We start from the raw sequence: 24,810 nt of genomic DNA, 5'->3' as shown, positions 1-24,810 counted from the left end.
TGGATGATTTATTTCTTGTCACCCAGTTGTCCTCCCTTCATGAAAAAAGGCTGTCCTCACTCAGGTCCGCGGAGCTGGAGGCCACGCCCCCTCCAGCTCCGGCTGAAAATCGGGAGATTTGTCCCGGGAGGTTTTCGGGAGAGGCACTGAATTTCGGGAATCTTCATTTGATGTTCAAACTGATAAACTTTTTTGCAAATAATCATTAACTTTAGAATTTGATGCCAGCAACACGTGACGAAGAAGTTGGGAAAGGTGGCAATAAATACTGATAAAGTTGAGGACTGCTCATCAAACACTTATTTGGAACATCCCACAGGTGAACAAGCAAATTGGGAACAGGTGGGTGCCATGATTGGGTATAAAAGTAGATTCCATGAAATGCTCAGTCATTCACAAACAAGGATGGGGTGAGGGTCACCACTTTGTCAACAAATGAGTGAGCAAATTGTTGAACAGTTTAAGAAAAACCTTTCTCAACCAGCTACTGCAAGGAATTTAGGGATTTCACCATCTACGGTCCGTAATATCATCAAAGGGTTCAGAGAATCTGGAAAAATCACTGCACGTAAGCAGCTAAGCCCGTGACCTTCGATCCCTCAGGCTGTACTGCATCAACAAGCGACATCAGTGTGTAAAGGATATCACCACATGGGCTCAGGAACACTTCAGAAACCCATTGTCAGTAACTACAGTTGGTCGCTACATCTGTAAGTGCAAGTTAAAACTCTCCTATGCAAGGCAAAAACCGTTTATCAACAACACCCAGAAACGCCGTCGGCTTCGCTGGGCCTGAGCTCATCTAAGCTGGACTGCTACAAAGTGGAAAAGTGTTCTGTGGTCTGACAAGTCCACATTTCAAATTGTTTTTGGAAACTGGACGTCGTGTCCTCCGGATCAAAGAGGAAAAGAACCATCCGGATTGTTATAGGCGCAAAGTTCAAAAGCCAGCATCTGTGGTGGTATGGGGGTGTATTAGTGCCCAAGACATGGGTAACTTACACATCTGTGAAGGCGCCATTAATGCTGAAAGGTACGTACAGTTTTTAGAGCAACATATGTTGCCATCCAAGCAACGTTACCATGGACGCCCCTGCTTATTTCAGCAAGACAATGCCAAGCCACGTGTTACATCAACGTGGCTTCATAGTAAAAGAGTGCGGGTACTAGACTGGCCTGCCTGTAGTCCAGACCTGTCTCCCATTGAAAATGTGTGGCACATTATGAAGCCTAAAATACCACAACGGAGACCCCCGGACTGTTGAACAACTTAAGCTGTACATCAAGCAAGAATGGGAAAGAATTCCACCTGAGAAGCTTAAAAAATGTGTCTCCTCAGTTCCCAAACGTTTACTGAGTGTTGTTAAAAGGAAAGGCCATGTAACACAGTGGTGAACATGCCCTTTCCCAACTACTTTGGCACGTATTGCAGCCATGAAATTCTAAGTTAATTATGATTTGCAAAAAAAAACAAAGTTTATGAGTTTGAACATCAAATATCTTGTCTTTGTAGTGCATTCAATTGAATATGAGTTGAAAAGGATTTGTATTCCGTTTATATTTACATCTAACACAATTTCCCAACTCATATAGAAACGGGGTTTGTAGACACAAATCTGTGACCTTAAAAAATGGAATTCCTGAAACCGACTGCAGCGAGTGAGGTGCCATAGAAGACCTATTAAACAATTTTCTCGTCGACGGTGATGTTTTATTCAGCGCTACATGGCTCCTCAATGACAGTGAGTGATGTATGGGCTGTTAGCATAAGGGTAATAACCCGTTAGACAACTTGTGCGTCCACTTACTTACAGCTCTCTGACACATCCACACACAAGCAGGTGAGCGCACCGTGAACATGCCATCTGCCAGGTTGTAAGGGTACATAGTTGCTGATCTATAACAAATAGAATAGCAAACCATGCGTGTGTGCATGGTTCAGCAAAAGCAAAAGCAAAAGCCAAAGCACGCCACCATCCTTTCAGTAAGCCCCCTCCCCTCCCTTCCCTGAGGTGACTTACCACTCATGCTGAAGTTCGTCAATGACCAGTAGGGTCTTAAACTTCTTGGAGAGGGATGGAGAAGGAGCCGACTGCTCCACAAACCCGGCGGCGGATGCAGCTGTCTGTTTGACCACGTTAGTGATGGAGCTGAAGGAGCTGAAGAATCCGGAGGAACCACCAGAGGAGGAGGAGGACTGGGCTTGCGGGGACTGCTGAGCCTGTTGGGACAGGCGGCGCTCCTGAGGGGCCGGCGAGCTGGCCGGGGCCTGGGATAAAGGCGGAGCTTTGGTGGGAGATTGGGGCGGGGCCGGAGAGGTCGTGGTGGTGGTGGTGGGTCCTTGCTGGGAGGGGGACGAGGCAGTCGGGGGAGGGGGCGCAGTTGGGTCCGGCCTCTGGAGGTCCGTCATGTAGCCGTTGGGCAGGTTGGACATGAAGCTGCTGTCGGAGAGGCGGCGGCGGAGGAAGTTCATGATGGCAGATTGGGGTTCCTGTCTCGGTTCCTCTTGGTCAGTTGTCAAATGAGGCGACGGCGCACACGCGGGCAGGGCGGGCAGGCTGAGACGGCTACGGCGACGCGAGGTTAGAGGTTAGACAAACGGCAGCGAGCATATCAGTCCCAGCGATGGAGGGATGGATGGATGAAGCGATGGACGCAGCCTTGATCTCCAAAGTGTTGTAGCTTCTCACAGTTTCACGTGTCTGTTTGTGTGTCCGCAAGAGAGGTGTGGCGTCGCCCCCTTTGGGTGAGGTGCTGCTGCTCGTTCCCCCCTCAAAACTCTTGCTGCTGCTGCTGCCGCCTCCTGACTTCCTGCAAGCCGAATGCTGCTGAAGGGATGCTGCACGCTCGGCTTATCTCACCCCCCGCCTCCCTTCCTTCTTTTACGTTCACTCACACGCACCCCCTCCTCCCTCCTGTCATCCTCCTCCTACATCATACACCACTCCACTGTATGCGTGTGTGTGTGTGTCGTGCTGCAGCCTGGTAGCGCTTGTGTGCCGTGTGCAAGCAATGGAAAGGGGTTTCCTGCGAGCGTGCATGAGATGGCGTACGGCAAATGGAAGCACCTCCTTCTTTTATCAACATGAAGTAAATCCCGCATGCCTTCTAGTCAATACCTAATTTCCTATTTGCAGCACAGAGAGGACTGACACATGCAAACACCAACAGTATTCCTGCATGCTGATTTGACTCATTTGGTTCCGAGGATTATGATTTTCCAGAGTCACTGCGGCACAGACAGCAGCTATTTGTTGAGGTGTCTCTTTGAGTGTAAAACAAACGCATCTTTCCTCCTCTGTGTGTCTGCCTTCATTACAACATGAGAGGTGCACCACTGTGCAATTGCACTAAGCTTGCTTTTTTTTTTAACAGAAAATAAGACACAAAAGGAAGAGGATTTAAAGAAGAGCTTGGAGATTTCAACTAAAGAACACTTCAGATGATCTCTGTGAAGCGTGTTATGGTATCACACTGTACCCACCATCAATATTAACCTTTTGATATAGCTCACTTCAGGATTTTATAACAGTCTGATTTAGAGCTGCAGACTTTGCTTTGCTTTTTATGAACCACTGTGTGTAATGTGATATCCTTTCTTAGCTGTTTAAAAGAATCCTAAGAGTGGTTCCAATGGGATCAAGGTGATGACATCCACTGTAATACTGCAGAGCAGAACTCTTTTCTCCAGGAATGAAACATGCCTAATGAAACAACACATACAGTCGTGGTCAAAAGTGTGCATACACTTGTAAAGAACATAATGTCATGGCTGTCTTGAGTTTCCAATCATTTCTACAACTCTTATTTTTCTGTGATAGAGTGATTGGAGCACATACTTGTTGGTCACAAAAAAACATTCATGAAGTTTGGTTCGTTTATGAATTTATTATGGGTCTACTGAAAATGTGACCAAATCCGTTGGGTCAAAAGTATACATACAGCAATGTAAATATTTGCTTACATGTCCCTTGGCAAGTTTCACTGCAATAAGGCGCTTTTGGTAGCCATCCACAAGCTTCTGGTTGAATTTTTGACCACTCCTCTTGACAAAATTGGTGCAGTTTGTCATGTCTGTGTGATCATGTTTTTGTTTTGGTCATGTTCGTTTTGATTTTTGGACTTTTTGTGCACTTTTGTTTTGTCACCATAGCAACCATTAGTTTTCACCTGTCACGTCACGCACCTGTTTCACATTTTGAGTCACGCACCTGTTTTCGTTAATCATGTGTATAGTATTTAAGTTCATTGTTTTCAGTTTGTCGTTCTGACGACATCCCCGCATTATACTCTCCACACACTTATGACCCTTGCTGCGCTTTTTCATGCCGTTTTTTCATCCAAGTAAGTTTTCTTTATTCAAGCCATAGTTTGCAAGTTTTGTTTAATTGTTAATAGTTTCTGCCAATGTGCAAGTTCTGTGTTTATAGTCTAGCTTTGTACCACCGCCCCTGTGCGCGCCTTTTGTTTGATCATTTTCTTTGTAGTTATAGTGTTAAATAAATCATGTATTTACCTTTACGCCACATCTGGTCCAATTCACTTGCACCTCGGGAGAACAAACCAAGCCATAGTCCAAGTCTTGACACAGTTCAGCTAAATGTGTTGGTTTTATGACATTAACTTGTTTCTTCAGCTTTGTCCACACGTTTAAGTCAGGACTTTGGGAAGGCAATTCCAAAACCTTAATTCTAGCCTGATTTAGCCATTCCTTTACTACTTTTGACCTGTGTTTGGGGTCATTGTCCTGTTGGAACACCCAACTGCGCCCAAGACCCAACCTCCGGGCTGATGATTTCAGGTTGTCCTGAAGAATTTGGAGGTAATCTTCCTTTTTCCATTGTCCCATTTACTCTCTGTAAAGCACCAGTTCCATTGGCAGCAAAACAGGCCCCAGCTGAACTGCACCAATTTTGTCAAGAGGAGTGGTCAAAAATTCAACCAGAAGCTTGTGGATGGCTACCAAAAGCGCCTTATTGCAGTGAAACTTGCCAAGAGACATGTAACCAAATATTAACATTGCTGTATGTATACTTTTGACCCAGCAGATTTGCTCACATTTTCAGTAGACCCATAATAAATTCATAAAAGAACCAAACTTAATGAATGTTTTTTGTGACCAACGAGTATGTACCGTATTTTCCGCACTATAAGGCGCACCTAAAAACCTCCAATTTTCTCAAAAGCTGACAGTGCGCCTTATAATCCGGTGCGCCTTATATATGGACCAATATTGAGCCACAACAGGTCTCGCCACTATGGGATGCATAACGTAACCCCAGCCTCTACTGTAGCGTCTATTCTATGCGCCTTATAATGCGGTGCACCTTATATATGAACAACGTTTTAAAATAGGCCATTCATTGAAGGTGCACCTTATAATCCGGTGCGCCTTATAGTGCGGAAAATACGGTACTCCAATCACTCTATCACAAAAAAATAAGAGTTGGAGAAATGAATGGAAACTCAAGACAGCTATTACATTATGTTCTTTACAAGTGTATGTAAACTTTTGACCACGACTGTGTACTAAAACACAGAACAGAGTTAAGCATCAACCTGTTTGCTTGAATTTAAAGGGGCCCTGTTATGCAAAACCAACTTTTCTAACCTACTGGCACCTGCTGTTGTGTATTTGGGCTCTGCATAAGTCCCGAAAATGTGAAATCAAACCATGGAGGCATTGCGGACATATTTATAAGACAATCTTGCTTTCCTTCATACTTCAGAGAAACGAGCCGTTTAAAATATGCCCATTTGGTGACATCATTCCCAAGTGTGACGTCAGCGGATTATCCATATATGGTATGAATTTACCCAAAGGGCTTTGCGCGGGTACGCCATTGTAGTCCGACGCTGTAGTCAATAAACTCCTTCATGCACATCGTTGCCATTTCTAATACAAAGTAGCGTATAGTGTGAGTTTATATCTGTCAGTTGACTCCATATGGAAATGGTAAAAAAATAAGGTATGACAGGGAGAAGACACTATCAAAGTGGCGCCACATAAGTAAGACCGCCCACAAAACGGCGCATCCTGAAGAGATGGTCACAAAGCGGCTTAAAGATGATCTGTAAAATATAACCTATGCAAAATTTTGACCAAAGAACCATAATTACTTGTTATGTAGACCACAAGGAAGTGTTTTAAATGTTGATAAATGATACTTGTAAGAAACATACTTTATTTGTTGCCATGCAGGCGAGGATTAGTGATTTAGAAGTAGCTACAACGCTGCAGACTGCGGATGGTCTAGCTCAGTGTTTTTCAACCTTTTTTGAGCCAAGGCACATTTTTTTGCGTTGAAAAAATCCGGAGGCACACCAACAGCAGAAATCATAAACTCAGTTGACAGTTAAAAGTCATTGTAGCAGTTGTTGGATATGACTTTAAACCATAACCAAGCATGCATCACTATAGCTCTTGTCTCAAAGTAGGTGTTCTGTCACCTCACACCCTGACTTATTGAGGTTTTTGCTGTTTTCCTGTGTGTAGTGTTTTAGTTCTTGTCTTGCGCTCCTATTTTGGTGGCTTTTTCTCTTTTGTTGGTATTTTCCTGTAGCAGTTTCATATCTTATATTTCCCGCATCTACCTTGCTATAGCAATCAAGAATATTTCAGTTGTTTTTATCCTTCTTTGTGGGGACATTGTTGATTTTCATGTCATGTTCGGATGTACATTGTGGACGCCGTCTTTGCTCCACAGTAAGTCTTTGCTGTCGTCCAGCATTCTGTTTTTGTTTACTTTGTAGCCAGTTCAGTTTTACTTTCGTTCTGCATAGCCTTCCCTAAGCTTCAATGCCTTTTCTTAGGAGCAGTCACCTTTTGTTTATTTTTGGTTTAAGCATAAGACACCTTTTTACCTGCATTTACAATGCAATTAGCTCCCGGCTGCCACCTACTGATATGGAAGAGTATTACACGGTTACCCTGCTGAGCTCTAGACACTCAACAACAACACATCATTTGCAGACTATAATTAGTGTGCCGCGGCACAGTGGTTGAAAAACACTGCACGTGCGTGACTGCTCGCTGACTGCTCGCTGTTTCGAAAAAGCTAAGTATCGTTCTATTTGTGTGCTTTTAAATTGTTTTGCAGCTTTCTTTATTACTTTCTCAACATATTTAGTAGTACTATTTAACTTGCAAATCACCCGATCTCTGTCTCTCCACCCCTCCCGCAGCTAGCTAGCAGCTAGCTGCTAAGCTAACGAAGCTAGCGCGGAGAAAGGCGTCGCCGGGCGCCGGTCAGAAGGAGTCTACTCCTGCACACCGTGACCAGGACTTCTCGGAAGACAGCAGGAACTTCACTCGGTGACAGAAAACACCGTGAGTATGGCTTCCTGCGCGTCTTGCACCTTACTCACGGAGAGGCTGGCTCTGCTAGAGGGCCGTGTCCGCCAGTTAGAGCAGAGTAATCTCGTAACTTTAGATGTTGCGGACACATCTGCTAGCGTTAGCTGTAGCGAGCTAACTAGCCCAGCCTGTAGTAGTCCTAAGCGGCCTACAAGCTACGGTGTACCGGTTGAGACGCATAATAGATTTAGCTCTTTAGCTAGTCCTACACCCCAGTCTACCGGGCACCACACCTTAGTCATAGGGGACTCCATCACCCGAAACATAAAGCTTAGCAAACCAGCCACAATTAAGTGCATCCCGGGGGCCGGAGCACCTGACATTGAGGCTAATCTTAGGGAGCTAACTCGCAACAGGCCTAGTAAACACGTACGACAGGCTAATCGCACCACTAGTTATGCGAATATAGTTGTACACGTTGGCTCCAATGACACTAGAATGAGACAGTCAGAGATTACAAAGAGAAACATAGCCAGGACTTGTGATCTCGCTAGAAAGATGTCCAGGCATCGAGTAATTGTCTCTGGCCCCCTGCCTGCGAGAGGCAATGATGAGAGATATAGCAGATTAGTCTCGCTTAACAAGTGGCTGGCTAGCTTCTGTAGACAACAGGGACTAACGTTTATTGATAATTGGCCCTCTTTCTGGGGCAAACCAGGCTTGCTGATGAGGGACGGCCTTCACCCTAACCAGGAAGGCGCCATCATCCTGTCTAAAAATATAGACTACTGTTTAAGTCACATTTGACTAACTACACTAGAGCAAGCCCGGTCACAGGCAATTACAGAGCCTGCTAGTCCGGGTGAGGAGTCAGTTAAGCTAGAACTAGCCAGCGCCAGGCTGGATAATTCCTGTACGCATAGCAATTCTCTTAGAATAAGACACAACTCACATAATGTGTTTTCTGTTGTGAATGTGTTAGAGGTAGATATGCATTCTACTGAGGTGGCAAATCATGATGCGTTCAGTCTATCGCAGCATCAAGCAAACAATCTGAAAATTCCCGTCGTATCAATTCCTAGATATGGTCGAAACTATTTAAAGTGCACTACGTATAATAAACGCAACATTATTAATATTTCTACTACGGATAATTTAAACAAAAACTCGTCAAAACAGCCCAATACTTATAATATGGGCTTTTTAAACATAAGATCATTGTCTCCCAAAACGTTATTAGTTAATGAGGTCATTAGAGACAACAATCTTAACGTCATTGGTCTTAGCGAAACCTGGCTCAAACCAGACGAATTTTTTGCGCTAAATGAGGCATCTCCTCCTAACTATACGAATGCGCATATTGCCCGTCCCCTTAAAAGGGGTGGGGGGGTCGCACTAATATACAATGAAAACTTTAACCTTACCCCTAACCTAAATAATAAATACAAATCGTTTGAGGTGCTTACTATGAGGTCTGTCGCACCGCTGCCTCTCGATATGGCTGTTATCTACCGCCCCCCAGGGCCCTACTCGGACTTTATTAATGAATTCTCAGAGTTCGTTGCTGATCTAGTGACGTACGCAGACAATATAATCATAATGGGGGACTTTAATATCCATATGAATACCCCATCGGACCCTCAGTGCGTGGCGCTCCAGACTATAATTGATAGCTGTGGTCTTACACAAATAATAAATGAACCTACGCATCGCAACGGCAATACGATAGATCTAGTGCTGGTCAGGGGTGTCACCACCTCCAAAGTTATGGTACTCCCGTATACTAAAGTAATGTCCGATCATTACCTTATAAAATTCGAAGTACTGACTCATTGTCAACAAACTAATAATAATAATAACTGCTATAGCAGCCGCAACATTAATGCCGCCACAACGATGACTCTCGCTGACATACTGCCTTCGGTAATGGCACCATTCCCAAATTATGTCGGCTCTATTGATAACCTCACTAACAACTTTGACAATGCCCTGCGCAAAACCATTGATAGTATAGCACCGCTAAAACAAAAAAGGGCCCCTAAAAGGCGCACCCCATGGTTTACAGAGGAAACCAGAGCTCATAAATTATCATGTAGAAAGTTGGAACGCAAATGGCGCGCGACCAAGCTTGAGGTTTTCCATCAAGCATGGAGTGATAGTTTAATATCGTATAAACGCATGCTTACCTTAGCTAAAGCTAAATATTACTCAAATCTCATCCGCCTCAACAAAAACGACCCTAAATTTTTGTTTAGTACAGTAGCATCGCTAACCCAACAAGGGACTCCTCCCAATAGCTCCACCCACTCGGCAGATGACTTTATGAATTTCTTTAATAAGAAAATTGAACTCATTAGAAAGGAGATTAAAGACAACGCATCCCAGCTACAACTGGGTTCTATGAACACGGATACAACTGTATCTACGACGGATACTGCAATACAAAATAGTCTCTCTCTTTTTGATGAAATAACATTAGAGGAACTATTACAGCGTGTAAGTGGGATAAAACAAACAACATGTTTACTTGACCCACTTCCTGGGAAACTTATCAAGGAGCTTTTTGTATTATTAGGTCCATCAGTGCTAAATATTATAAACTTATCACTTTCCTCTGGCACTGTTCCCCTAGCATTCAAGAAAGCGGTTATTCATCCTCTGCTCAAAAGACCTAACCTTGATCCTGACCTCATGGTAAACTACCGACCGGTGTCCCACCTTCCCTTTATTTCGAAAATCCTCGAAAAAATTGTCGCACAGCAGCTAAATGAACACTTAGTGTCTAACAATCTCTGTGAACCTTTTCAATCCGGTTTCAGGGCAAATCACTCTACGGAGACAGCCCTCGCAAAAATGACTAATGATCTACTGCTAACGATGGATTCTGATGCGTCATCTATGTTGCTGCTTCTTGATCTTAGCGCTGCTTTCGATACCGTCGATCATAATATTTTATTAGAGCGTATCAAAACACGTATTGGTATGTCAGACTTAGCTTTGTCGTGGTTTAACTCTTATCTTACTGACAGGATGCAATGCGTCTCCCATAATAATGTGACCTCGGACTATGTTAAGGTAACGTGCGGAGTTCCTCAGGGTTCGGTTCTTGGCCCTGCACTCTTTAGTATTTACATGCTGCCGCTAGGCGACATCATACGCAAATACGGTGTTAGCTTTCATTGTTATGCTGATGACATCCAACTCTACATGCCCCTAAAGCTGACCAACACGCCGGATTGTAGTCAGCTGGAGGCGTGTCTTAATGAAATTAAACAATGGATGTCCGCTAACTTCTTGCAACTCAACGCCAAGAAAACGGAAATGCTGATTATCGGTCCTGCTAAACACCGACATTTATTTAATAATACCACCTTAACATTTGACAACCAAACAATTACACAAGGCGAATCAGTAAAGAATCTGGGTATTATCTTCGACCCAACTCTCTCGTTTGAGTCACACATTAAGAGTGTTACTAAAACGGCCTTCTTTCATCTCCGTAATATCGCTAAAATTCGTTCTATTTTATCCACTAGCGACGCTGAGATCATTATTCATGCGTTCGTTACGTCTCGTCTCGATTACTGTAACGTATTATTTTCGGGGCTCCCTATGTCTAGCATTAAAAAATTACAGTTGGTACAAAATGCGGCTGCTAGACTTTTGACAAGAACAAGAAAGTTTGATCATATTACGCCTATACTGGCTCACCTGCACTGGCTTCCTGTGCACTTAAGATGTGACTTTAAGGTTTTACTACTTACGTATAAAATACTACACGGTCTAGCTCCGTCCTATCTTGTCGATTGCATTGTACCATATGTCCCGGCAAGAAATCTGCGTTCAAAGAACTCCGGCTTATTAGTGATTCCCAGAGCCCAAAAAAAGTCTGCGGGCTATAGAGCGTTTTCTATTCGGGCTCCAGTACTATGGAATGCCCTCCCGGTAACAATTAGAGATGCTACCTCAGTAGAAGCATTTAAGTCCCATCTTAAAACTCATTTGTATACTCTAGCCTTTAAATAGCCCCCCTGTTAGACCAGTTGATCTGCCGTTTCTTTTCTTTTCTCCTCTGCTCCCCTCTTCCTTGAGGGGGGGGGGGGGCACAGGTCCGGTGGCCATGGATGAAGTGCTGGCTGTCCAGAGTCGGGACCCGGGGTGGACCGCTCGCCTGTGCATCGGCAGGGAACATCTCTGCGCTGCTGACCCGTCTCCGCTCGGGATGGTGTCCTGCTGGCCCCACTATGGACTGGACTCTTACTATTATGTTGGATCCACTATGGACTGGACTCTCACAATATTATGTCAGACCCACTCGACATCCATTGCTTTCGGTCTCCCCTAGAGGGGGGGGGTTACCCACATATGCGGTCCTCTCCAAGGTTTCTCATAGTCATTCACATCGACGTCCCACTGGGGTGAGTTTTTCCTTGCCCGTATGTGGGCTTTGTACCGAGGATGTCGTTGTGGCTTGTGCAGCCCTTTGAGACACTTGTGATTTAGGGCTATATAAATAAAGATTGATTGATTATAATTATTGATTTGCAAATAATATTTTTTGGACCAATTAGGTGAAGTTGCATAATTTCCCACGGCACACCAGACAATATCTCATGGCACACTAGTGTGCCTCGGCACAGTGGTTGAAAAACACTGGTCTAGCTAGCCATATCTTAAAGCGCCTCTTCCTGAGTGCGTTTCAGTGTTATAACTTCACCTCTATCGTTAGTTTCTAAGCAAAAATGCGTCCGTTCTCCCTTTTCTGTCTACACACATTTTTTGTTTGTAAGTACTCCGTGTGTGTGCGCTGCCGAACATGCTCCTCTGCTCGTAAACCAACAATGACATGACGTGACGACGACAGGGGCCCGGGGGGGGGGTGGACCGGTACTTTTCAGAGGCGGTATAGTACCAAATATGATTCATTAGTATCGCGGTACTATACTAATACTGGTATACCGTACAACCCTATTCCACATTTGTTACATTAATTTTTGGTCGACGTCATCCTTTTTGTAGCCAAAGTTGTCACGGCCCGGGCGCACTCCAGTGCGCATTCATCTGTGCGCTGTGCTGAGCGCACCTCCAAGCGCGCACCTGCGCGCGCCACTCCGGCTGCAGTAGGCGGCTGCAAGCAATCTGCAATCATTCAGCACTCAACACACCTGTCGCTGATGAGCTCCCTGGGCTTCTTAAGCCAGAGCAAACCTGCGTTCCGGGCCAGAACGCAACTACCTGTTCCTCATACTTGCCAACCTTGAGCCCTTCGAATTCAGGAGATTGGGGGGGGGGGGGGCGGGGTTGAGGTGGGCGGGGTTGGGGGGGCGGGGTTTGGTGGTAGCGGGGGTGTATATTGTAGCCCGGAAGAGTTAGGGATGCAAGGGATTCTGGCTATTTGTTTATGTTGTGTTACGGTGCGGATGTTCTCCCGAAATGTGTTTGTCATTCTTGTTTGGTGTGGGTTCACAGTGTGACGCATATTTGTAACAGTGTTAAAGTTGTTTATACGGCCACCCTCAGTGTGACATGTATGGCTATTGATCAAGTATGTCTTGCAGTCACTTTTGTGTGAATGCAGAAGCCGCATACATGTGACTGAAAAAGCGGACGCTTCTACAGGTTGTAGAGGACGCTAAAGGCAGTGCCATCACGGCACGCCCTTAATATTGTTGTCCGGGTGAAAATCGGGAGAAATTCGGGAGAATGGTTGCCCAGGGTGATTTTCGGGAGGGGCACTGAAATTCGGGAGTCTCCCGGAAAAATCCGGAGGGTTGGCAAGTATGCTGTTCTGTACAGTAAGCCAACTCGTGTCTAGCACTATACTCACTCTCTCGCTCTTTGGGTTCTTCCCCATCGTGCTTATTGTGTCCTGTGTTGTGTCGTCATCCAGCTTCCCGTCTTCCTTCCCCGTTGTTGAGATGTGTGTCTCGTCTTCCCGGATCCCCTCTGGACTCTCTGCTGCCTTTGCGGATCTTGACCTCACGCCTGCCCTCTGACCACGACGCCTCGCTCCAGACCTCGACCTTCCGCCTGTCTCTGGTCTTCCGAGCCTGCCTTGCCCTATCTGGACTTCCGCTTCTCACTCAACACGCACCTTCAACAACTCCCGGTAACACTCAACATATAATCACTACACATAGTCGCACACATACACATTTTGGATTAGTTACACGCCTCATTTCAGATTGTATTATAATAAATAGAGCTAAACGATGTCCTGCATTATGTGCCGTCTTCTTCCCCCTGAGTTTTTCCTTGCCCTTATGTGGGCTCTGTACCAAGGATGTCGTTGTGGCTTGTGCAGCCCTTTGAGACACTTGTGATTTAGGGCTATATAAATAAACATTGATTGATTGATTGATTGATGTGGGGTAGACTACTATTGGGTTTTGCATGATTGAATGAATGTATGTATGTATGTATATGTATGCTTGCTTTAGTACTTTATTTTGTGTTTATCATATAGCGGGTTTTTTTGTGCTTGTCACCATGTTTCAGCATTCCATGTATATACTGTCCTCTGGACCCCTGCCAAAAGCTTCTTCTAGCTTATTTGGGGGACCCTTTCATTTACCAACATCCTTAAATGATATTCACTACTATTGGAATTGTTCTATGGTATTGTGAATAAACTTGAAACTAAACTAAACTTAATACACACTACTACTACGTGGGAGTAACGAATCAATGAAGTGGCACGCTTGCAATCCTACAGTACCCCGTTTGTGGATAAGAAGATTTGACAGCCATCGAAGCAAATTCAATCTCTTTATTAACCAGAGGTCACACAATCCAGTCAACAGAGGTGCCTTAACTGCCGGCAAACTGCTGCAGCTAAGCTAACAAACAAAACTAAGCAAAAATCCTGCTCGGAGCATGCTCTCACCAACGTCACACGTCACTTGGCAACAGACACCGCCTTTCAAAGGCACACGCATACACTCTGCTCTCATGAAACTTCTCCCAACTGCGTAGGCCTTATACTGTGAGTTGTTTTTTTTTAAGTAACGCATCAATTACTTTTCCTCGTAATTAATTACATTTATTAAAGAGTAATTATGTTAAAGAGTAATTATGCTAGTAACTAAATTACTGTTTTAACAAAGTAACTATAATTAATTAATTTTTAAAAGTAATATTCCAAACACTGCTTATCAGTGCTCGTTGAGGACATTCTTTTGGAAAATGTATTGTAAAAATACAAAGAAAAAACTAAACAGTGTTCATCTTTTTTTATGCTCACTGAACTGATTAGAGTCCTGACGATGTTTTTTTGAGACTTAAATTGTTTTATTTATTTTTTAAATCCCCTTCCAGAATTTTACAACCTAAATGTATTTCAATAATTGTCTTGGATTACAATTCAGCATTTCAACATAGAACATATTTAAATACCCGTGCACATGGTCATGTTTTATTTACTGCTTACTGTTTAAGTAGATTACAGAAACCTGTTATTCTTTGGACTTTTCTTTTTTTTCTTTGTATTTATTTGAACTAACATGTGTGCCTGATGTAAATACCCCGATGAATGCCTCTATTAAATTAACCGCCAAGTCCCTTATGGTCACCAGTCCAAAAGAAAATAACCGTTGGAGTCTCTACTGTAATTAACTGATAAGACGCCTGTGGCTGTTGGCAACTTCCCGATGATGTAGTTTTAATCATCTTCACAAGATGGCAGTAGCTGCAATTCAATCCTGACTGGTCAGCGTACTGCAGCTTATTTACTTCTGCTTACGATTTACAATGTTAATGCTCAGCTTTTGCTGTGACAGTGTAATCTTAAAAAACACCAACCAACAGCAGCTGGTATTCTTTATGAAAAGCTCTACTCTCGCTGATGATGACTGATGCTCCACTTTAGTTGATTTGTGTTGACAGCATGTACAAAACCCAAAACAAGTTAAGTTGGCACGTTGTGTAAAGGGTAAATAAAAACACAACGATTTGCAAATCCTTTTCAACCTATACTCAATTGAATAGACTCCAAAGACAAGACACTTAACATTCGAACTGGAAAACTTTGTTATTTTTTGCAAATATTAGCTCATTTGGAATTTGATACCTGCAACATGTTTCAAAAAAGCTGGCACAAGTGGCAAAAAAGACTGACAAAGTTGAGGAATGCTCATCAATCTTATTTGGAACATCCCACAGATGAACAGGCTAATTGGGAACAGGTGGGTGCCATGATTGGGTATAAAAGCAGCTTCCATGAAATGCTCAGTCATTCACAAACAAGGATGGGGCGCGGGTCACCAATTTGTGAACAATAGCGTGAGCAAATTGTTTAAGAACAACATTTCTCAACCAGCTATTGCAAGGAATTTAGAGATTTCACCATCTACGGTCCGTAATATCATCAAAAGAAATCACTGCACGTAAGCGATGACATTACGGACCTTCGATCCCTCAGGCGGTACTGCATCAAAAAAAACGACATCAGTGTGTAAAGGATATCACCACATGCGCTCAGGAACACTTCAGAAAACCACTGTCAGTAACTACTATTTGTCGCTACATCTGTAAGTGCAAGTTAAAACACTACTCTGCAAAGTGAAAGCCATTTATCAACAACACCCAGAAACGCAGCCGGCTTCGCTGGGCCTGAGATCATCTAAAATGGACTGATGCAAAGTGGAAAAGTGTTCTGTGGTCTGATGAGTCCACAATTCAAATTGTTTTAGGAAACTGTGGACGTTGTGGAAAAGAACCATCCGGATTGTTATAGGCGCAAAGTTCAAAAGCCAGCATCTGTGATGGTATGGGGATGTATTAGTGTCCAAGGCATGGGTGACTTACACATCTGTGAAGGCACCATTTACGCTGAAAGGTAAATACAGGTTTTGGAGCAACATACAGTATGTTGCCATCCAAACAACGTTATCATGGACGCCCCTGCTTATTTCAGCAAGACAATGCCAAGCCACGTGTTACAACAGCGTGGCTTCATAGTAAAAGAGTGCGAGTACTAGACTGGCCTGCCTGTAGTCCAGACCTGTCTCCCATTTAAAATGTGTGGCGCATTATGAAGCCTAAAATACCACAACGGAGACCCCCGGACTGTTGAACAACTTAAGCTGTACATCAAGCAAGAATGGGAAAGAATTCCACCTGAAAACCTTCAAAAATTGGTCTCCTCAGTTCCCAAACATTTACTGAGTGTTGTTAAAAGGAAAGGCCATGTAACACAGTGGTAAAAATGCCCCTGTGCCAACTTTTTTGCAATGTGTTGCTGCCATTAAATTCTAAGTTAATGATTATTTGCAACAACAAAAAAATAAGTTTCTCAGTTGGAACATTAAATATCTTGTCTTTTCAGTCTATTCAATTGAATATAAGTTGAAAAGGATTTGCAAATCATTGTATTCTGTTTTTATTTACCATTTACACAACGTGCCAACTTCACTGGTTTTGGGGTTCGTACAATAATCACTGTGTTGAACAGGATAATTAATTCATCACAGACTGCGGATTTGATTGCATCCCTTTATTCTCACTCTCTGCGTAGGTTTTGCACATTTCGAGGCGAGTCACGATGAGCCCAGCCCAGAAGAGCGCCCCCCGGCTGGTGCTCAGTGAAGCGTGAGCGCGCGGCAGTGAGTCACCGAGCTGCCATGTGAACTGAAACGACATGCAGAGCTCCTCTTGGCCTACAACTCGCATGGCACACATGGACGCATAGCACCATTTTTTTTATTTTTTTTTTCCCCACAAACCGAGACGTTATATAACACGTGTGCGCAAGACCGCCGGTTGGCCGTCAAAGCAAAACATGACCTTAATTCAGCACTAGAATGGTTGGTGCTAGAGCTCATTTAAAGCTGTGTTTATTGTTGTTGTGGTAGTACTGCCTCTTACCGACACCTCCATGACATAACTGGGCATTATTCATCATTATCATTTATTTTTTTATTCCTTTCATGAAAATGCATGTATGCAAGCCACATACAGTTCACACTTTCATTGTTTTTTTGGTTTCTTCTACATTTCCATGATCAGAAAGGAGCAGATGGAAGAATAATATTCTTATATTTATCTGCCCCCTTGTTATATAATACTGGGCATTATTGTGTCCTGCAAAGACAGAATTTCAGACACAGCTTTTGTACTGGACTTCACTAAATTGCATGAAGAGAGGAAACAACAGCACGTCCCTAAATAGACAGTAAAAATGTTTTGGTCATTAGGGGTGATCTGCAAATGTTCCCTAAGACGATGCAGAGATTAAAGAGGATGTTTCCTTCTTCCCAGAAGGGGTAGGAACATCTGTGCATGCACATAAATGTGCGTGCGTGGTTAATGGTGCCAAATCTTTTGATGTTCCATCACCAGGCACCAAGACAGCAATGGTAATCGCCATGGCAACGGCTGCACAATAGCTGGAAAGATTCTTGTGGTTCTTGCCTTGTTCGCATCTGATGAAAATGTACCATGCATTGATATTTTCAGCCCGTATTAAACCATATACTCAGAAATGTGTGCTACTCAACCATGAGTCACAACAACAATTACCTGCTTAATTGATTCCCCATAGCAGATAAAGGCCTCAAAAGTCATTTGTTTTCGAGTCAATTGGAAATTAAGCACCCTTAATCAACAGCATGGAAACCACCAAAACAAAACATTCAGGTTAACAAGCTTCAATTTGACACTTCCGTGATCCCCCCGCAGGGTGGAAAATATGTTTAGCTGCTCTACTGGTAGATCACTGATTAACAAGGCACTTACAGTACACAATGAGGGAGGTCATTATTACTCATTAGCGTGGACTGACCTCATCAAAATGCATTTGCTCGGGAAGATTGGCTATTGGCGCTTTCCAGGAAGACGGTCTCATCCTTGACATGAAGTGGACAGCAGATGCATGGTGAACTGTCATAGGGGGACATGAAATATGTATTAATTAAAAAAAAAAAAAAAAAAACATCTTGGAATGGAACACTTACAGTCATGGTCAAAAGTTTACATACACTTGTAAAGAACATAATGTCTGTCAGACTTGGACGAAGGAAGGGACTCAGATGCAGAGATGGGATTCTAAATAAAGCTTTTATTTTGAAAACTCTTAAACCTCCAGAGCAGAGTATTTTCAATTACTATAAGTCACAAAAACAGACAGCGAAAAAAAGGTTCCAAAAAGGGGAAAACCGAAAATCACTCCAAAAGGAGGAAATACAAAAATAAAGACGAACTATAATTAGCACCGTATCTGCTATAAAAACTTTAACAAAAAAACGCTTCAACAGGAGGAAGAAAATAATGACTATAAAAATGACTACTCCATACTTGCCAACCTTCCCCAATTTTCCGGGAGATTCAGCGCCTCTCCCGAAAACCTCCCGGGACAAATATTCCCCGAAAATCTCCCGATTTTCAGCATGAGCTGGAGGCCACGCCCCCTCCAGCTCCATGCGGACCTGAGTGAGGACAGCCTTTTTTCAACAAGGTGACAAGAACTAAATCATCCAGACTAGAGACAAATTGTAATATTATGTTTATCTTACCTAAAAAAAAAAATATTTATTAATTTAAAAAAAAAAAAAAAAAAAAAAATACATTTTTACTATATTTTGCTAAAAACATCAAAATTAATTGTATTTTTTTTGTATTTTTTCTGACTCTTTATTAGATCCAGCCATAGAATTAAAATAAACATATTTGAAATAATTAATTTTATATTATCATAATAAATTTATTTAAAATGACCATATTTAATTATTAAAATAATTGCTTGTTTATCAACAACTTTGGCATTTTATTCATTACATTTTGAAACTCTCAGAAGCCAAGGTATGTTATATTCCTTAAGATTTATTTATGCAAGTTTGAAGTATCAATTATCCAAACACAGTTTTGTTTGCATATTTTCAGGAGATATATATATATATATATATATATATATATACACATACATATATACATACATACATACATATATATATATACATATACATACATTATACATATACATACATTATATATATATATATATATATATATATATATATATATATATATATATATATATACACACACACATATATATATATATATATATATATATATATATATATATATATATATATATATATATATATATATATATATGTGTGTGTATGTATGAAATACTTGACTTGGTGAATTCTTGCTGTCAATATACTCCCCCCTCTTAACCACGCCCCCAATCACGCCCCACCCCACCCCGACCACGCCCCACCTCCCGAAATCGGAGCTCTCAAGGTTGGCAAGTATGGACTACTCTAATCTTATTCTAATAAATGTAAACACAAAAGCACTCAAAAACTTTGAGGAAGGAAGATCATTAGGAAAAACTCATAACTCACCACTGCGGTTGAAAAAAGGCTAGATAACAAAAGCCGCTCTGAGGGAGGAAAAAAAGTTAACTCAAAATTACAGCGTGGGAATTTCTGGATACAAGGAAGTAGACGTGGGACGAGGCAAAGCTTGGACATGAACATGAACATGGATGCTAGACAGGCACGAAAGCGCGAGTCAATCTGGCACAGAACAAGGGGAGGCGTGGGCTTATATGGAACATGAGGGTAATGGGAAACAGGTGGAAACAGTCAAGGGTCAGGGATGACGTCAGACTGGTGACACAAGAGGAAGGACCCGTGATCTGAAACAAGAGGAGTTGCTTTTCAAAATAAAACATGCCAATCACAAGACAGAAAAAACCAAGACAAGACTTCCTTCACCGCGGTGTGACAATGTCATGGCTGTCTTGAGTTTCCAATAATTTCTACAACTCTTGCTTATTTGTGATAGAGTGATTGGAGCACATACTTGTTGGTCACAAAAAACATTCATGAAGTTTGGTTCTTTTATGAATTTATTATGGGTCTACTGAAAATGTGACCAAATGTGCTGGGTCAAAAGTATACATACAGCAATGTTAATATTTGCTTACATGTCCCTTGGCAAGTTTCACTGCAATAAGGCGCTTTTTGGTAGCAATCCACAAGCTTCTGGCAAGCTTCTGGTTGACAAAATTGGTTGGGTCTTGGGCGCAGTTGGGTGTTCCAACAAGACAGTGACCCCAAACACTCGTCAAAAGTGGTAAAGGAATGGCTAAATCAGGCTCCAATTAAGGTTTTAGAATGGCCTTCCTAAAGTCCTGACTTAAACGTGTGGACAATGCTGAAGAAACAAGTCAATGTCAGAAAACCAACACATTTAGCTGAACTGCACCAATTTTGTCAAGAAGAGTGGTCAAAAATTCAACCAGAAGCTTGTGGATGGCTACCAAAAGCGCCGTATTGCAGTGAAACTTGCCAAGGGACATGTAACCAAATATTAACATTGCTGTATGTATACTTTTGACCCAGCACATTTGCTCACATTTTCAGTAGACCCATAATAAATTCATAAAAGAACCAAACTTCATGAATGTTTTTTGTGACCAACAAGGATGTGCTCCAAGCACTCTATCACAAAAAAATAAGAGTTGTAGAAAATATTGGAAACTCAAGACAGCCATGAGATTATGTTCTTTACAAGTGTATGTCAACTTTTGACCACGTTCAGTAGTGCCTGTCATGGTTGTCTGACAATTAAAAACAGTTCTAACAGCGACCATTTTTATTCACTTGTTCTGACACCTCCACACTGTGCTAACCAGTGTGATGTTTGCAATATTTACAGCATCTCCTAAAAGGTAAACATCCTTGTTGACAAAGCAGAGCACTTACTGTATATCAAGGGTGTCAAACTCATTTTAGCTCAGGGGCCGCATGGAGGAAAGCGTGTGCACATGCGGGCCGAACTATTAAATTAATGGCATTAAAACTAAAAAAAATAAAGACAACTTCAGATTGTTTTCTTTTTCTTACTTTGGCCAAAAATAGAACAAACACATTCTGAAAATATTACAATGAAAATATAGAAAAAAATACCGGCAGCGGTAAAGTTTAGATCCATGAAGGAAAGAAGAAAGTGAATGAATGTTTATAACTGAATACATTTAGATATGCATAAAAATGTGTTGTCTTTTGTATTATGTTTTTAATGAATTAAGTAACATTTATGACAACCTTTTTCCCAAACACAATATAGAATGTGAGGTATAACAGGATAATGTATACATTAATCATTTGTTTTCAAAATGCTTACAAAAAAGTGGGACCCCAAAAGTTTTATGACATGATGGGGTCCCTGGGACCCCATTTTGAAAATTTTTAGCGCCAACACTGATGGAGTATTGGTGCGTGCAAAACAGCAGCAGGCGGCTGTGGCCTGTGGGCCGGTTCTAATACTAATCAAATATTATCTCGGGGGCCATAGATAATTAATTTGCGGGCCGGATATGACCTTGACTTTGACACCCCTGCTGTATGGTAATTGACCAACAAACACTATATAGCTGCACTTGTTTTTGCACAAGCCATGACATTTCTCCATGTTTTTAAATGTTCTCACTCTTGACAGCGAAGTTAACAACTAATGTTTTGAATGTTGTTTGCTAGCTGCTGCATTCTCTGCTTCAGTTGAGCTAATGTAAAAATACTTTGGAAAACGGTTGCCTTAACTTTTTATTTTTCAATAAGATTGTCTACGTCAGGGGTCCCCAAACTACAGCGCGCGGGAAGTCCCAAGTTATAAAATAAATAAATTAAAAAAATGTTTTTTTTTTTGTTTTTTTTTTAATCTACCCCTTCTAATCCATTTTCTACCGCTTGTTACTCTTGGTGTCTCCTAGTTACTCAGGCAAATCATATTGTCTAAAAATGCATTTTCCCATCGATAACGTGACATATATATATATATATATATATATATATATATATATATATATATATATATATATATATATAAAAGCATTTCACTGTGGTGTATTCTGCATGTGACGAATAAATCCCTTGAACCTTGAACCTTGATATACATATACATATATATATATATATATATATATATATATATATATATATATATATATATATATATATATATATATATGTATACGTTAGGTCAGGAAAAAACACGGAGGCTATTTCATCTGTACAAGCCTGTTTCGCAGGTTTCCCTGCTCTTCAGGGGAGTGTATATATATATATATATATATATATATATATATATATATATACAGCCCGGCCCCAAGCCAAATTTTTTTAACCCAATGCGGCCCCCGAGTCAAAAAGTTTGGGGACCCCTGGTCTCTTTGCTGACGACACAACCATTACATGTGCAGGTGACGACGTTAAGCAACTTCTGGCCTCTGTAACTGAGGAGATGATCAAATTAAAAACTTGGTTTAATACCAACAAATTGTCTCTCAATTTAAAGAAGACCAAAATCATGCTCTTTAGCAATCGCAAAAGTGAAATACCCATCAGGATTGTTATTGATGATACACCAATAGAATATGTTCAACAAAATTCATTCTTAGGAGTGGTAATAGATGAAAATATATCATGGAAGCCTCATATAAATTACCTGAGGACAAAAGTTGCTAAATGTGTTGGAATGATGAGGAGATCATGTCATTTATTGAACACCAATGCTCTGCTTTTATTGTATCATTCATTTATTATGTCATATCTAAACTATTGTGTTGAAGTCTGGGGAAATTGTTATAAATCCCATCTACAGCCTTTAGTCACTCTGCAGAAAAAGGCCATTAGGATTGTGTCCAATGTTCACTACTTACATCATTCAAATCCACTATTCATGGAGTTAAAGCAACTTAAACTGCACGATGTGATCAATTTTAAAACTGCTCAAATTATGTTTAGGGCATCCCAAAACTCTCTACCATCCAATATACAAAACCTATTCCAGGATAGAGATGCTCATCATAGTTACAGTCTAAGAGGAAACAACAAATTATATTTGCCTAAATTTAGAACAACTTTAAAATCAATGTGCATTTCAGTGCGTGGAGTCAGTCTGTGGAACAACTTAGGGGACGAGTTAAAAACCTGTTCTAACATGATTACATTTAAAAGACTGTTTAAAAAAGAAGTACTGAAGAAGTACGAGGAGGAAAGAGAGTGATGCCCTCAGCACAGAGCCATGGGAGAGAGGTGTATGGTCAGAGAGTGTTTGGGCCCGTGTGTGTGTGTGTGTGTGTGTGTGTGTGTGTGTGTGTGTGTGTGTGTGTGTGTGTTTTGTCTCGTCTTGTCTTGTTTTATAGTAACAGTGGTACTATTGTATTGTTAGTGTACAGGAGCTTTTCTTGTTTTTGTTTGTATAGTATTGTTCTTGTATTATATTGTTTATGTTAAATGTGGAATGAGTGAGAGGGGTTGGGATATTATAAGCATTTGCTTCATCCAACCCCTTTTCAAGCCTTGCATAAATGTCCCTGCCAAAATGTTTTAAAAAAAAAGTGTGTGTTGTACTGTGCAGGTTTGAAATAAATAATTCAAAAAAAAAAAACAAAAAAAACGTGTAGACCCCCGAAAAACTATATTAGTGCGATAATTGTAACATTAAGATAAACTGGTGAATAAGGTCAAATGCGAGCTAAACAGTTAGCTTCCCAGCAGGTACAAGACATTGATACGACGTTGATTATACATATGTTTTTTAAAACTGACTTTGAACAACGTTTCAAAAATAGGTTGTATTTGTAAATTGAAACAACATTGATGTCTAACGTCGGATCCATGATGTTGGTTGGGAAATGACCAAATTTCAATGGTCAAATCAACGGCACAACCTGACATTGAATAAACGTTGTCAAAAAGCATGTTAATTCAACGTTGCATTTGTGTTGTAGAACAGTGGTCCCCAACCTTTTTGTAACTGCAGACCGGTCAACACTTGAAAATGTGTCCCACGGACCGGGGAGAGGGGGGGGGGGTTTGTCAAAACAAAAAGTACAATCATGTGCTTACGGACTGTATCCCTGCAGACTGTATTGATCTATACTGATATATAATGTAGGAACCAGAAATATTAATAACAGAAAGAAACAACCCTTTTGTGCGAATGAGTGTGAATGAGTGTAAATGGGGGAGGGAGGATTTTTGGTTGGTGCACTAATTGTAAGTGTATCTTGTGTTTTTTATGTTGATTTAATTGAAAAATAAATAAATAAATAAAATAAACATTTTTTTAATTTCTTGTGCGGCCCGGTACCAATCGATCCACGGACCGGTACCGGGCCGCGGCCCGGTGGTTGGGGACCACTGTTGTAGAATATTGGTTGGGTAATGACCAAATTTCAGTGGTCAAATCAACATCAGAACCCAACATTGATTAAACATTGTCAAAAAGCATGTTGTTTCAACGTTGGGTTTGAGTTGCTGAGCGTCAGGACCTAATTCAACATGTTCTCAACGTTGTTTGAATGTCTTGTGCCCGCTGGGTTGAAGTATAATACATATCCAATTATTCTTTAAGTTAAAAAAATTATATTTAAGATAATAACTGAGTGATTTTTTTTTTAACAAAAATGTAATAATATGGCTGACAACTGTTATATCTATATGCTAAGGAAAATGTCCATCCATCCATTTTCTACCGCTTATCCTTTATGGGGT

The 24,810-nt window shown here is 41.4% G+C and overlaps 1 protein-coding gene and 1 long non-coding RNA gene across 3 annotated transcripts in view; one reads left to right on the top strand and one right to left on the bottom strand.

Moving 5' to 3' along the window:
• Positions 1-2,865, bottom strand: part of syn2b (synapsin IIb) — a 261,009-nt gene extending 258,144 nt beyond the window's left edge. For both annotated transcript variants that reach the window (XM_061938613.2, XM_061938620.2), the window contains exon 1: positions 2,022-2,865. In XM_061938613.2, coding sequence (XP_061794597.2) covers positions 2,022-2,473 — 452 coding nt within the window. In that variant the 5' untranslated portion in view covers positions 2,474-2,865. The remainder of the gene's footprint in view (positions 1-2,021) is intronic.
• Positions 2,866-2,956: 91 nt separating this feature from the next.
• Positions 2,957-13,747, top strand: LOC140678591 (uncharacterized). Its single transcript, XR_012050330.1, has 3 exons — positions 2,957-3,090; positions 3,376-3,466; positions 13,188-13,747. It is a non-coding gene; the product is annotated as an uncharacterized lncRNA (long non-coding RNA).
• The last annotated feature ends 11,063 nt before the right edge of the window (positions 13,748-24,810 follow it).

This window comes from Nerophis lumbriciformis, linkage group LG03, assembly GCF_033978685.3.
Source record: "Nerophis lumbriciformis linkage group LG03, RoL_Nlum_v2.1, whole genome shotgun sequence".
NCBI lineage: Eukaryota > Metazoa > Chordata > Actinopteri > Syngnathiformes > Syngnathidae > Nerophis > Nerophis lumbriciformis.
This window is presented reverse-complemented; position numbering and strand designations above follow the sequence as displayed.